We start from the raw sequence: 14,106 nt of genomic DNA on the forward strand, positions 1-14,106 counted from the left end.
CCATCCCCTTTTACTTGCCAGTAATGCTGCTTTGCTCTGAGTGTTGTCTGCCCTCCTTAATGCTGCCCTCAACCTTTCCATGACAACTGAGCTCTTCATGTTTATGTTCTGACTCGATCGCTTTCTGCGTGGAGCTTATATACACAACTATACCTCTTTGCTGGCCTTTATGAGAAGAGAGGTCTCCCTATCTGTGAAATAGAACCAGTTGTGTCCAGCCATCTCCACTCCGGGCCTTTATAACTCCTTCCTTTGGCAGACACAACTTGCCTCTCCAGGCTCTCCATCTTTCTGTTATCTAAGAAATCTCATATAGTCTTGACGTGCGAGTTGGAATAAATGTCTTGCAGAGCTGATTTCAGGATCGGCAGCTGCTTTAGAATTCAGTATCATTTCAATAACTTTGCAGGGTTCTAGAGCCCAGGCTCCAGCCCAAGCCTCTGCACTGCAGTTAACAGCCCCTTAGTCTGAGCCCCACAAGCCCAAGTCAGCTGACACAGGCCAGTCACAGATTTTTAACTGCAGTGTAGACATACTCTTAGAGACCCAGAAAACAGCATGCTAAAAGTGTACCTGCTAAACAAACAGGATAGAATTCCTCCAGGTTTAATTTACAAAGGGGTCTGCTCAGGTTCAACACAAGCTAGTCTCTCAATTCTCCAAATGGGAGTTATGATGCATTTGGGTTAGTTTTCCTTTGAGGCAAGACCAAGTATTAAGAAAGTGCCTAGTTGTGAACAGTGAAAAACCGGTACTCGTGCGAGGTCCAGCTGAAAAAGAGCTGGCAGTCAAAATTCATAGTCAGGTGCATGCTGTAGAACTAGGCTTGGCAGAATTCAATTTTTATTTTTTTTACCATTTTGACAGATAATATCCATGTTTATTTTAAAGTGTTTTTTCCTATTTTCACATATTTAAATGTTCACAGTTGCGGGAAATTATGGTGCGTCAGACCATCGGGGGTTCAGACAATAATTATTTAATGACAGCGGACACCGAGATATAAAAAGTGAACGGTTTATAACCGTTGAAACTCAAATTGTCAACATCACATGTCAAAATATACAAAGTAAATATCCTTAATTTAAACTCTCATGAGTTGGCAAGCAGCATTTTTCTTACTTTGCCTATCTGTAAATGTCAGTTATTATCAATGGAAGTATTTTTTCATCAGTTTGTGTGTGCGGTGAAATTGACATTTACTGATAAAAATCTAATCCTTCCAAGCTTCTGTATAATGCTGCCAGTAATTGACAGATTCATGCTTCCAGCTTTATATAGATGAGTAATTTTACTCACATGATAACTCTGTGGAACAAAGCCATTGCCCATCTACCTGAGTAGCTGCAGGGGGAGGTTTGCCCCACCTTTTCCATTCATATTTGTACCATGGTCCTGAGCCACACAGTACTTCTGGAAAGAACTCCATTACATCACAATCCTGCTACTTACTCCATGTGTTACAAATTTTTCATTTTCTCTTCACCTTGCATCTTTGCCATATATTTTAACATCAGGGAAGAAAATTGCGTCCTAGCTACCTGTAAAGATAAAACGTGAGAGAAGCCCACAATATCTATCCTGAATGAGTCAAGAGACAGCGCTGTCAGTAGGTGTCGTTGATGTTTTTTTCATCTAATTATATTATTTTTTTCCCTTTTTCTCTTTTAGTGTGGCAAAGGTGCTGAAAACTTCGACAAATTCTTTACTCGAGGACAACCAGTGTTAACACCGCCTGATCAGCTGGTCATTTCTAACATAGACCAAACAGATTTTGAAGGGTTCTCCTATATCAACCCACAGTTTGTACACCCGAGCTTACTAAGTGTAGTATGAAGCTGATAGACATGAACAAACCACACAGTGGAAAATGGACCTTTGCCCTAGAATTTTTAGGCCTTTGCCTTGTTGGTTCCAGTTGGGCCTGGAAATTGTAGGGTAAAAAGTACAGGAGGAGGGGGAGGGAAAAGGACACTCATTCAGGATTTGGCTTTGCAACAAAGAGAAGTTGTCTTAGTAGAAGCTCATGTGATATATAGTGTCCATTTATTCACACTACTGGCTGTAGGGTTATTCTTATGAAGTTAGCCATTTTCGGTATATTTTAATATATTTGCATAATTTCTATTGTCCTTTTCCACCTCCCCTTCGGCACTGGAAAAGCGTATTAGAAAGAATGAAACAGCATCAAGTAGGCTGGAAAAAACAAAAACCCACCTTAAAATGGAAAGTCTTCAGCCCTTAAATGTGGATAGCATGAAATGTGAGCAGTAGGCCCTGAGGGACTACTGTTCCTTTTGGTCTTCCTGATGACTCCTGATGAAACGACAGCACAAGTGACTGAAAGGGAGGGGTAACTGCGGGGGGGAGGGGCACTGTGTAAGATTGTTCAAAGCAAAATGTTTCAAGGCTATTGATTGCTTTTAGAAAAATATGGACACGTACCAGGTTGGGTTTTTTTAATGAAATAATGTTGGACACTTGGGCTTTGAGACTCAATTGCACAAAGCAGACACAAATTTAAACAGATTTTCAGTAGCGGCCAGATATTTAGGATTGATGGTAACTAGCGCCCAGGACAAATATTAGCTCAAGGATAAAATTGCATATTTAATAGTAATAAAAATAATAATACTTGTGTTAACTTTAATCTCCATGAGATTATTCTGTGATCCAGGGTGCCATTGTTAGTTATATTAATTTAATTTACACCACTACTCAAGTTCATTGTTAGCCAGTTCTACTAATACCAATATTTTGCTATAAAACTTTTGTTAACCAGAGTGTGAAACAGAACTTTAACCCCTTACACCCACTCACACTTATTCATTTAGTAGGCTGCAGACTAGGGTAGTAGAGGAGAGCACTGTGTGCAGTAATTTAATGACAGTGTGGAGTTCAAAGTCACTTCCTGCTTTCCCCAAGGTAACTTAGAAAAATATGAGTTTTTTTGGTCTAAATTCCACTTTAAATATTGGTTTAAAACCCGTGGAGCTGTACAATATGGGAGCCTGAAAGAAAAAGCAGTTAAAAATTGTTTTATTGGTGGAAGGGAATTTAATACATTTTGCATATGCTTCATGCAATGAATTTTGCATGTTTAGTAATAACCCTTAATAATAAGCAAATCTCTATTATTGACATAATCGTATCAAGTATAAAGAGAGTATTAAAAAAATTATAAGACAAAATTGTGCTATGTTTGTGAAGGTTCTTGTTCTAAATGAGCATTATTATTTAGATTTAGCTTAATGTTTTATTGCTAATTTTTTTGCTTAGTTTTGTTTTTTTATTTTAGTTTATGGATATAGTCAGTGGGATAGGATATACTATGTTTTTTTAAATGTAGATCTATTTTTAAACAATAATGGCTACCTGCAGGTTTTATACAAGATTCAATGAGGCTTTTATTTCACATCTATTACTTGCAAAAAAGAAAATAGGTTTTCTTTATTTGCAGTGATGAACACTGTAATTAATGCAGTCTTCTCTTGTAGCAATCATCTGGTTAAAATGATTGATATTTCCTCTTAGATCTTACTAGAAGATACTGATTCAAAGATCAGTAAAAACTTTTGTGCATATTTTGGTTGCATTACGGCATGTAAATTGGTATAGTCATTACCTTTTCCTTTTCCTTTTGCCTTGTTAATGTTAGCGATCTTAGACATTTTTTGCCTTCTTGATGTGCATGTCAATGCCAGATGCACGTTGTCTCTATTGCTGCATGCAGAGTGATCTACCGTTTTTTTTCCCAGCATGTAAACTTACTTCCATGCAAAGTAAAATATTTCCCATAAAATACTTACAAATTTATCAGAATCTGTAACGAAGGGTGCAATTTCCTTAACATCAGTTTTGTATTACAGTAGATCATCTAAACTCTGCCAAAATGCTGTGGAAGGGCCCAATCCTGTAAACTGTTACTCATATGACTATTCCTTACTTCCTTGAGCAGTCTCACAGATTGCAGTGGAGTTATGTCTGGGTGAAATTCAGCCACGTGCAGAGAGCCAGTATCAAGCTTATGTATCTCTTTTAGTCTCAAAAGTTGTTGAGGGGGTCAGTGGTGCATAGTCCTCGTGACTTGTGCTGATCTTCTGCACAGGAATGGCTTTCACCCACAAATAGTCCCATTGCAATCGCTGGGACCACTCTCATAAGAAAAGGTCTATTCATGCGAGTATGAGTTTTGGGGATCGAGCTCTAAGTGTGTAATTCTGGGCTACTGGTAAAATGGAACCTTCTGAGATCTTAGAGAAGAACACTGCACGTGAGGAGCACTATAAACAAACCAGAGCTCAAGCTATTGCCAAACTACAGAAACGTTCAAACAAAATTTAAAATTGTTTTAGGAATAATAATTTAAATCAAAATCTGTGTCAAAATACTAAATTTATCTGCCAAACCTGAGAATGAATTGTCTTGTTTGTATATCATATATATCTTTAAAAACATGGGTATTCAACATAAAGGATGTGGACGCCTGAAGAATTTCATGCCCTACTGCATTATTTTAATCTACTAGCATTGAACTCCTGATACCGGGTAGGGACAGCAAGGCATCATGCCACATTTGATGGTGGATTCAGTAGATTACCTCAAAGACTCAGATTTAGAATAAGGGGCTCTTAACGTCACAGCCGCCGATACTGACGGGAGCTGTCATTAAATGTATTCTAGGGGTACGTCTGCCCTGCAATAAAAAACCTCCAGCACCCAGTCTCAGAGCCTGGTCAGCTGAATTGGGCTCATGGTGTGTGGGGCTACAAATTGCAGTGCAGATGTTCAGGATTGGGCTTGTGCCTGGTCTCTGATACCCTCCACCCTTGCGAGGCTTCAGAGCCACGGTTGCAGCCCAAGTCCGAAGATCTATACTGCAATTTTTAGCCCCACAGCCCGAGTCCTGCGAGCCTAAGTCAGCTGACTCAGGCCAGTCACGGCTGAGCCAGTAGTCTTTTATTGCAGTGTAAGTGTACCCTTGGACTATCATGTTGGGCATTAGGTAATGGAGAGACTTTGAAAAGGAAAAAATAGAAAAGGATAGCAGAGCACAGGAGATCTAGAGATGAGAGAAGCAGCAGGGGAGACTAAATGGGACAGAGCCAAGTTGGACAGGAGATTGGTAGACAAGATAGGGAACTCGTGTTTTCCTTAGGAGGGATCAGTGGTGAAGTGGAGCTATGGAATGTATCAGATTGTAGACCCACATTTTAAATGTTAAACAGTACTATGCCTACTGGGGCATAACATGAAAGGGCTGGTCCAACATCCAAACCTTAAAATGATTTGCTTTTGTTCATTTCCTCAAGATTTTTCATTTTTATTTTCTTAAGCACTTGCACAAGCTCTGCAATTGGTTATGTTAAAAACAGGAAGTCATCTCTGATCATGTTACCTCAAAGTTCCTGTGTGTGTGACCTCTCCTGTCTTCTTGTGTAGGTTTTTGTAATGCTAACAGAAAGGTACTGAGAACTTGCCCATCCTACAAGGATAAGGCAACATTGTGCAGAACTGTCTAAAAGTGTCTGTCTAGACAAGTTATCCTTAATTAATACTATGCCTTACTCACAAGGTTTCATATGAGCCCTGATGTTAGGACCAGCCCTTTACACATAATTTAAAAGGCACATCCAGTGATTTCCTCATGATTTGGAAATGCATTATAGAAAGTAAAACCCTGAGTGTACAGCAAAAGTGTTCCTAATGCCATTTTAATACAGCTGTTATTTATTTATCAGATATCTATATACGGGTGTGGCTATCCAGAGAACTTTGGTTAACTTGAGTAGTCGTTAACATTAAAGTGATCTCATTTAAATTAGAACCTTTCCCTTTGAGACAACAAAAACCCCTGATATCATGAGTTTGTAAAACTAGAACTGACATTTTGTTGCATTAAAATGTAGGTGAAAGTTTTAAGCACCTGATCTTATAAGATCCTGAATGGGCTCTGCTCCCGTTGACTTCTGAAGGAGTTGAGAGTGCCCAGGACCCGCACAATTAGGTAATACTGACACTGTGCTGCAGCAATTGTAGGTGCCTGTTGGAGATAAATTGGGCTGAGGGCCGATAAATATAGAGATGTCCCAAAGAGGTTCTTAAAACCTCAATTCATGGGGAATTTGAACTATTGAGGAAAAAGCTTTGGCTTCAGGCTGCTAATCTGAAACTGCTTGTGATTGACCAGGTTCCATTTTCCCCCTTAAAAAAAAACACTCCAATAAACTGCATATTTTTAAAACTAGTGTTTTTTTTTTTCTTAAATTACAAGTAACACATCTCTACATAATGTGTTAGAAACACTCTCTGTAGATGCAAAACTCTGTCCATTTCTCAGGTTGAGGCATTAGTGACTCAGCAGTGAAATAAATGGGGTCTGTGTTCCTGTCTGTAGGTGAAATCCACCCCTATGCAGAGAGCTAGCACAGCCTTGGAACCACATAAGTCACACGTAAGCCCTTAAGGAATGAATTGGTTCCTAAGGCGCCTACTGGTCCTCTGCATGGGGTCAATTTCACTCTGTGGGCAAAATCTTTCAAGTTTTTATTCACGTCCTATTGATTTCAGTGGGATTACCTGGGTGAGGTAAGGACTGCTACGTGAATACGGACTTGAAAGACAGAGCCCATTTATCCACATTCCATTCCTATCAAGAAGAATTGCACATGCACAAAGAGAGAACGCACTCCAAACGTTAAAAATGCCAACGTAACCCAGGTTAGAAATTCAGGGGGGTGCCGGGGACATTTAGCCTTCAGATATTTCATAGTCTGCAGAAATAAAATGTGATTTTTCTTTTACAACCTAAATACAATTACACTGTCAAAACCATCCATTAGTGAATAAAGTAACGTACAGAATGTGAGTACATTCTGATCCTTTAAAAATCCTTCCTGGCCTGCAGGGTCAATTTCATTGGAAAACAACTGAGCTCCTGTAAAACAAACAAGGGGAAAAGCCTGTCTCCTTGCAGGAAAGGTGGAATGTTAAAGGTCCAGAGTTGCAATTGCTGATAACACTTATGGGTATTGGTATTCTACTCTTGAGAATAGCCCACTTCCACTTTAATTCAATTGTCTCGTTAGCACTGACCCCCCCACTTGGTAAGGCAACTCCCATCTTTTCATGTACTGTATATTTATACCTGCCTACTGTATTTTCCACTCCATGCATCTAATGAAGTGGGTTTTAGCCCACGAAAGCTTACGCCCAAATAAATTTGCTAGTCTCTAAGGTGTCACAAGTACTCCTCGTTGTTTTTACTTATGGGTATGTTTCCCTTCAGAGCATGCACATGACTCCAGTTAAACTGAGCCGGAGTTATATGCAGTCATCAAAGGGAGAAGATACTCCATACTGAGCAAAGCACAACATTGGAAACACCAGTGATAAATCTTTAATATCACTTGAAAGAATATTTGTAGTATTTGGTTTGCAATAGCTGTGCTAACCTGCCAAGGAATTTCTGGAAATATAATGTGATTTTGTTTGTTTTAGTCATTGCCATAAATTGTTGTATATAGTTTTTGTTTCTTTACAAATATCCGTGTCAAATACAGGAATTCAGTTATCTCTGTGCTGTTAGTTAGGAAGACATTTAGCTACATATAAAAGCCAAACCACTCTTTCCTTCAATTCCCAAACCTTAGAAACTATTTGAAATGTTTAAATGAAGTGTTATATAAAAATTGACACAATAACCATGTCTGATTTCATATCAACTAATAGTGGTGCCAGTGATGATTGGTAATTAAATAGCCTTATAATGGATGATAATCATGCACTAAAGCCCTCCTGTTCATAAGAAAATTGAGAGGGGGGGTGCTCTGGTGTTCTGAGCACAGTTCTGGGGTCCATGAACATTTGTTCTGATTCCAGGTCTATCACTGACTCCCTCTGTGGCCTTGGGCAAGTTACTTAACCTCTCTGCCTCAGTTTCCCCATCTGTAAAATGGGGATAATAATACTTACGTCCTTCACCAGGTATTGTGAGGACTACTTAGTTAATGTTTCTAATGCACTTTTAACATGAAAAGTGTTATGTAATTGTAAGTATTATTATAATTTTTTAATATTAAATAAATCAGTTTATTCAATTCACATGGTGTTGCTGGATATACCATGCTATTTATACTTTTATATAACTTTAGTAATTCTACTGAAACCATTTAAAAGAAAAAACATATGTTTCTTATAGGATCTGGAGTACAGCTTAGCTCTTGTTAACTGCACTCATATCACAATGTGAAGTGTTGCTTGCCAGCCGTGTAGGAGTCAGTTGTACTACCCGTTTTCCAACTACTGAGACTTTTTTGTGCAATTTAAATTTTTTTTAGCAGAATTGATTATTGTAGAGCAAAATTCCGTATGGCTAAATACAACTGACAACCCAACTGTTTTCTAGGAACGCTCAGTTATGGCTCTTAAAAGAGGAGACATGATCTTTGGTTTGCAATTGTCCCATCAGTGAGGATTTTATTCAGCTGGTAATTTAACTTGCATCTGAGAGACGCTGCTTCATCTAGCTCCATGCTTAGCTACAGCGTCCTAGATACTTCAAATTGCAGGGAAAACAGCCCCAGAAGCTATATTTTTCTTCTGTCTATGACTGGCTAAAAATTCAGTAATGTTTATAAATCATTTTAAAGCTAGAAATGCAAAAGCAATAGCAACAACATTGATCATGTTGCAGGCCGTAGCCTGTTTCCAGTGAAGCCATAGAGCTGGGTCTCACTCGGGTTTATTACTGGTGTAACTTCACTCACTTATTTTTAATATCCCCTGAATTCCAGTGATGCAAGGGCACAATCCTGCTGCTAGTAAACTCAGGACGTTTTTCTATTGACTTCAATGGGAGTCAGAATAGGTGGTAGGTGAGATCCAAATCTGTTGCCCTTTTCTGTCAATGGGAGCAGACGGGGCCATATATTAATTTTTGATTAGAAGGACCTGTCATGAAACCTTCAGCTAATAGCAAGTTATTTTTTATCATTTATAAATAGGTGAAAGAAACCGATTTTAAGAACAATAATCTTTGTTTTTTAATCTTTATAAGCCACCATTTTTTTAATAAGAATAATTTGAATTGATAAAGGAACGAACTGTTGGGGTTTTTTTTTTTCCTGGTTGAACAATTGTGCAGAATCAGCATTGTTTGCACCCCTTGCATTAGGGCTCAGTCCTGTACGGTGCTGATCAATCTGGCTCTGATCCAGCCAAGCACTTCGTGTACTCTAAGCACATGAGCAATCCCACTGAAGATCGTAGAAATACTCACAGCCTTATAGCTCAGAACATGCTTCAGTGTTGTCCTGGATCCAGGGTCATAGTGCTCCACACCTTGCAGAGCCGAGCCCTTAGGCCCAATTCAGGAAACCACGTAAGCATAGGCTTAAGTCCATCTATGCTTAACTTCAAGCAGCACATGCTTAAGTCCCATTGAAGTCAGTGGGACTTAAACACATGCTTGAGTGTTTTGCTGAATTGGGACCTCAGTGAGCATTCTTGCTGTAGTAAGGCGAAGATTTAACACTATAGATTTATTTCCCCAGAAAGAGTTTCAAATTTGTTCCGTTCTTTGAGTTACTAGAACGAATGTAAGAAAAATCATTTTAACAAAATGAAACGCTTTGTTGCCTCTTCTAAAAGCTTACAAATGCAGCTCACAGTACTTGTACTTTTTGCAAGAGAATGTCCGTCTTTTATAGAATACGCCTGAAACATTTGAAATCATTGCATTTGTTGTGCTAACATTTTTATTTTTTTAGCAAGGAATAATACCACCTTGAAATCATTAACAGTGAAGGATATCATTTTAAGACCCAAAGTTTGTTTTTATAAAGAGGAGAACATTATTTTCTTATTATTTAATTGCAAGATACTATAGGAAAATGTGGAGAGGCGATTCATTTTTCAAAAAATATTGGAAGAATAGCTGGCAAGATTGATGTATAAATTACTGCATTGTTTTTTCTTAATTCTTTAACCTTTAGTCTTTGTTTGCATGATATGCTTTTGTTAAATATTAATTGTAGTTTGAAAGCAAGTGTGTCTGAATAAAGATACTTGATCATTGTTTTGTGTTCTTTTGTCTGGCTTACATCCTTTGGGGATCTCCGGTGACTGAATTCTTTATTGTAAAGTTAGAGGTGGACCTTAGCTCAGGTCTAGCATTTTCCCAAACTTCGCACTGCTTAGATCCAGGGATTTGGCGTAGCCAAGCTATGAAGTTCAGAGCCGAATCTGAATTCCCCACTATTAAGGATGTCTAAATACAGAGTTTTGATGGGCTCCTCTCTAAGGGCTTTATCCCATGCCCATTGAAGTCAATGGCCAAGTTACCATTGATTCACTGGGGTAGGATCAGGAGAGCATGAGGTTAAGCCCAGTGCCATATTTCTGCCTCGCCATTTTAAGTAAAATAATTCTGAATAAATACTTAATGATAAAAGATAACCAGTTACAGAATGATCAGGTTCCCTGCACATTTCTATTAGAAGACATTTTGTGTGTGAAAATTTTAAAATCAGGCCCTGATCCTGCAAAGGGATCTATGCTAGTGGACTCCTGCACCTGGGCAGTGCCCTACTGAATTGAGTGTGGCAATGCCTGCACCTTTGTGGATCCAATAATGGTATCAGGGATGATGGGTGAAATCCTGGACTTATGGAAGTCATTGGGAATTTTGCCATCAGCTTCAGTGGGCGCAGGACTTCACCCAACATGTTTGGGTTCTTTAAAGAAAACTGTAGAGCCTCATGCATTAATTTGGCTCTATATAAATAATCCACAAGTAAACCTAGAGGAAAGCACTAAGTGAGATGTATTCTAACACAGAAATCATGGCACTTTGGAAATAGTCGCACCCTGATTCAGCCACTCTTAACCATTAAAGAACTGGGAATTTTCCAGGGAGTGCCTGGAGCTACAGTACCATGGTGATCTATGCTGTGGGGAAATGAAGAAGGTTTCTGGGATGTGGAGAGCCAAGAGGGGGAAATCTTTGAACTAGCAAGTTCTACACTGACTTGCCCCCCCAAAACTGGTAGTTGCTGGCCCATTTGGAAGTCAACCTGGGGTGGGGAAGGAAGAATTGGTGTTGAAATGAGACCACAGTTAGGGAAGTATAGAGCAAATGCTTAACGTGCTGGTGATTGTTGTCCCTCTTCTAGTGTTCAGTCCACAAAGAAGTTAAGATCCTACTGCTAACAGTTAAAGGAGTAACTTCTGTAGCAAAATAGGTAGGGGCCTGTGTTTTGGTGGTGAATGTTGGATCCCTGCTTGGTGACCCATGATGGATGTCATTATAGAGTGGTGGTCTGTCTGGGGTTTTGTACTCCAGTGGACTTGACACTCAAAATGTGTTTCCTGTGACCCAGGAAGTATATGGGTAAGTGTGACATTTCTCCCTCTTGGGGCTAGTTCTTAGAGACAGCAAGAGCTTACTACTACCAGCAAATTCCTTTAACTCAAGTGGTGGAGGTCTGTTCTTTGGTGCTGGAGCTTAGGTTTTGTCCATTGAGAAATGACAATGTAACAAGTGGGTAAGGTCATTTACCATACAGCAGTACTACCCCATATACTAAGGCTGTAAGAGAAGCGGCGTATATAATCTGGTGAGTTTAAGTCAACAGGAAGTAATAAACCCCACTAGAATTTGGTTACTACACCAGATTCATTATAAAACCTTTAATAATGACCAGAGCTCAGGGCCCCAGTTTTACCTCTCATCTGAAAGAAAGGGACGATGGAGCAGGTCTGGATAAACCTCAAACAGCTAGCTTCACTGGATCTTTCTATATCTTAATATTTCCTCTCCTCCCTCCACACACTTAAACATGTATGTGAGTGCATGGATGAAAAAGGAGAAAACCATGTAACTGAGTTGGAATGTTCAGATATACAGGAGGTGTGTAGTGTTACTATATTGTGGTAAGCTTTTTAAACATGATTAAGTACTGTGACATATAATAGAGAATATACACAGTATTCAAAAAGTTTATATGATTAAGGACATGGACTGCTGGAAGAAATGCAAGGAGGATTTGCTATGGTACTTCTGGATATAGAGGAAAACTGTTACAGAAGGAACAAAAATATTTCATTTACTGGAGGTATTATGTGAACTTGGAAGACGACATCTACTTGAATGTGGCAAGCAGCTAAAGCAAGTATTTTTTTATAGTGGAAATGTAAAATTGCCTACAACTCTTTGAATAATGTGTGTGTTCTCTACTATATGTCACAGTACTTAATTGCATACTTTAATTTCTTGGCTTCTGCCATTATATTTTATTTTAAATGTGTAACTGCATTGTATAACTCTGCATACCGTACTCAGCTACCGTTTGCATAAAAGATGCTATACATACATTTGTATTAAAGATGTGTGGTGAAAGGTATTGAATGTTCTAGGATCATTCAGCCTGAACTTTTATACCACTGTATTGCCCCGAATGTTCAGTAATTCAGCAGGGACAATAAAGGCAAACTGTCAGACTGTCACTTCCAAGCAGAAAAGCTCACCTGACGTTCCTGAAATACTAGAGCAAAGATTTGTCAAAATATGACAATATGTTTGAAAATATTGCTGGAGGGAAGTTCATTGCTAGGACAAATTGGGCAATGTTCAACTAAACACTGGGTTTTGTGATTTCTTTGTTTTGAAGTGTCTCCAATCTAAGGTATTTAATTATTTCCATTGAAGAGTGGAGCTTAAAGGATGCTTCAGTGATTCCATTAACATGCTTCCTCGCATTCGCGGTGTTATCACCAAAGCAAGGGAGACGCTTCGAAGTTATTGCTAAGAATTGAAAAGCCTTGAGTAGGTTTTCCTAAAGAAAGCCAAGGGTGCAGTACACTCTGTTCATTTGAACTGTTCTGCTTGAGAAAGCCAGTGAGGAATTAGTTTGTGCTGTAGACAGCATCCCAGTTTTGTAAGTGCATGCACAAGAGTGATGGGGAAAGCATCACATGCAAGTAACCACAGGTTGTTAAGAAGATGAACTCTCAACATTTACAAAGCGCTGGGTGTGCTCCCAAAGGGCAATCGTTTTGGCTATTTCCTATCCTAGAGAGCAGGTTATTTGTATATGTAAATATATTATTTATTTAGAAGTATAAACAGGTTTACAAATTCTTGCCATGTAAATATCAGAAACAAAACAGTCATTGCAACAATGAGCTTTTGTTTAAAGAGACATTATACAGGAATATAGTCGTCAGAACTCTCTATTTAACAGGGTATTACCATATTACAGAATGAGCATCGTTACAACCCCAGGACATGTCGTTTCTAATGATTTTCTTAAAATGAGTGAAATCTCTGATTACATAGAGCAGGCATATCTATCAAATGTCAATATTAAAAAAAAAATTGCACAGATGTGCTTTTTTTTACAGTATTGCCTGAGTACTGAATAAAAGTTAAGACAATAGCTAAGTATCAGTCTATCTATTTTGCTGGGTATGTAATTGGCATGTTAATTTTTCCATGGCAACGACCTCTAATGTTTTTTTAACCATTCCTATACAGTTGGACTGTTTTTCTTTTTCCAGTGAGAGGCTACCAATAAATAGCAGATGAAAGATGAATTCTTCATTTCCTCCTGTGTGGAAGCCCTAAGAGGATTTCCAAGGATCCTTTGGTAATAAATATCCAACAATTTGTGATATTTACTTACAAAGTGCATCCCAGCACTCTAATGACTGGACATGTCCACCATATATATATATATATAAAATCTAAAATCTCCACTTTCACCACAATTTCTTCGTCATTGATCTGCATTCAATATCAGTACACATACTCGCTCTCTTAACCTGACTGGTGTGAGGTACCATCAAACAGTACCTTAAAGACATTTTATTGTGCTATAGTCTGAAGTTGTTGGTCCTCTTCTTTTCAGATCAACCCATTCTTCTGGGGTGATTTGTCCTTTTTCCAGCATGTTATATATGGACACTTTTTTTTGTTTGGAAAGACATCTGCAAAGATTTATATAAATTAGTTATTTGTTTTTGTTTCCTAATTGAGCAGACCCTATCATGGGGTGTAGGGCCAAATCCAGGATGCCTCTGCCAGTGGGGGACCATCCCAATAAC

At 38.6% G+C, this 14,106-nt stretch overlaps 1 protein-coding gene across 2 annotated transcripts in view; it reads left to right on the top strand.

The window, feature by feature from the left end:
* The window catches only part of PRKCA (protein kinase C alpha), a 313,637-nt gene extending 303,560 nt beyond the window's left edge, over positions 1 to 10,077 (top strand). For both annotated transcript variants that reach the window (XM_054046940.1, XM_054046942.1), the window contains exon 17: positions 1,672 to 10,077. In XM_054046940.1, the coding sequence (XP_053902915.1) occupies positions 1,672 to 1,836 (165 nt within the window). In that variant the 3' untranslated portion in view covers positions 1,837 to 10,077. The remainder of the gene's footprint in view (positions 1 to 1,671) is intronic.
* The last annotated feature ends 4,029 nt before the right edge of the window (positions 10,078 to 14,106 follow it).

The sequence above is a fragment of the Malaclemys terrapin genome, chromosome 13 (genome assembly GCF_027887155.1).
Source record: "Malaclemys terrapin pileata isolate rMalTer1 chromosome 13, rMalTer1.hap1, whole genome shotgun sequence".
Taxonomy (NCBI): Eukaryota; Metazoa; Chordata; order Testudines; family Emydidae; genus Malaclemys; species Malaclemys terrapin.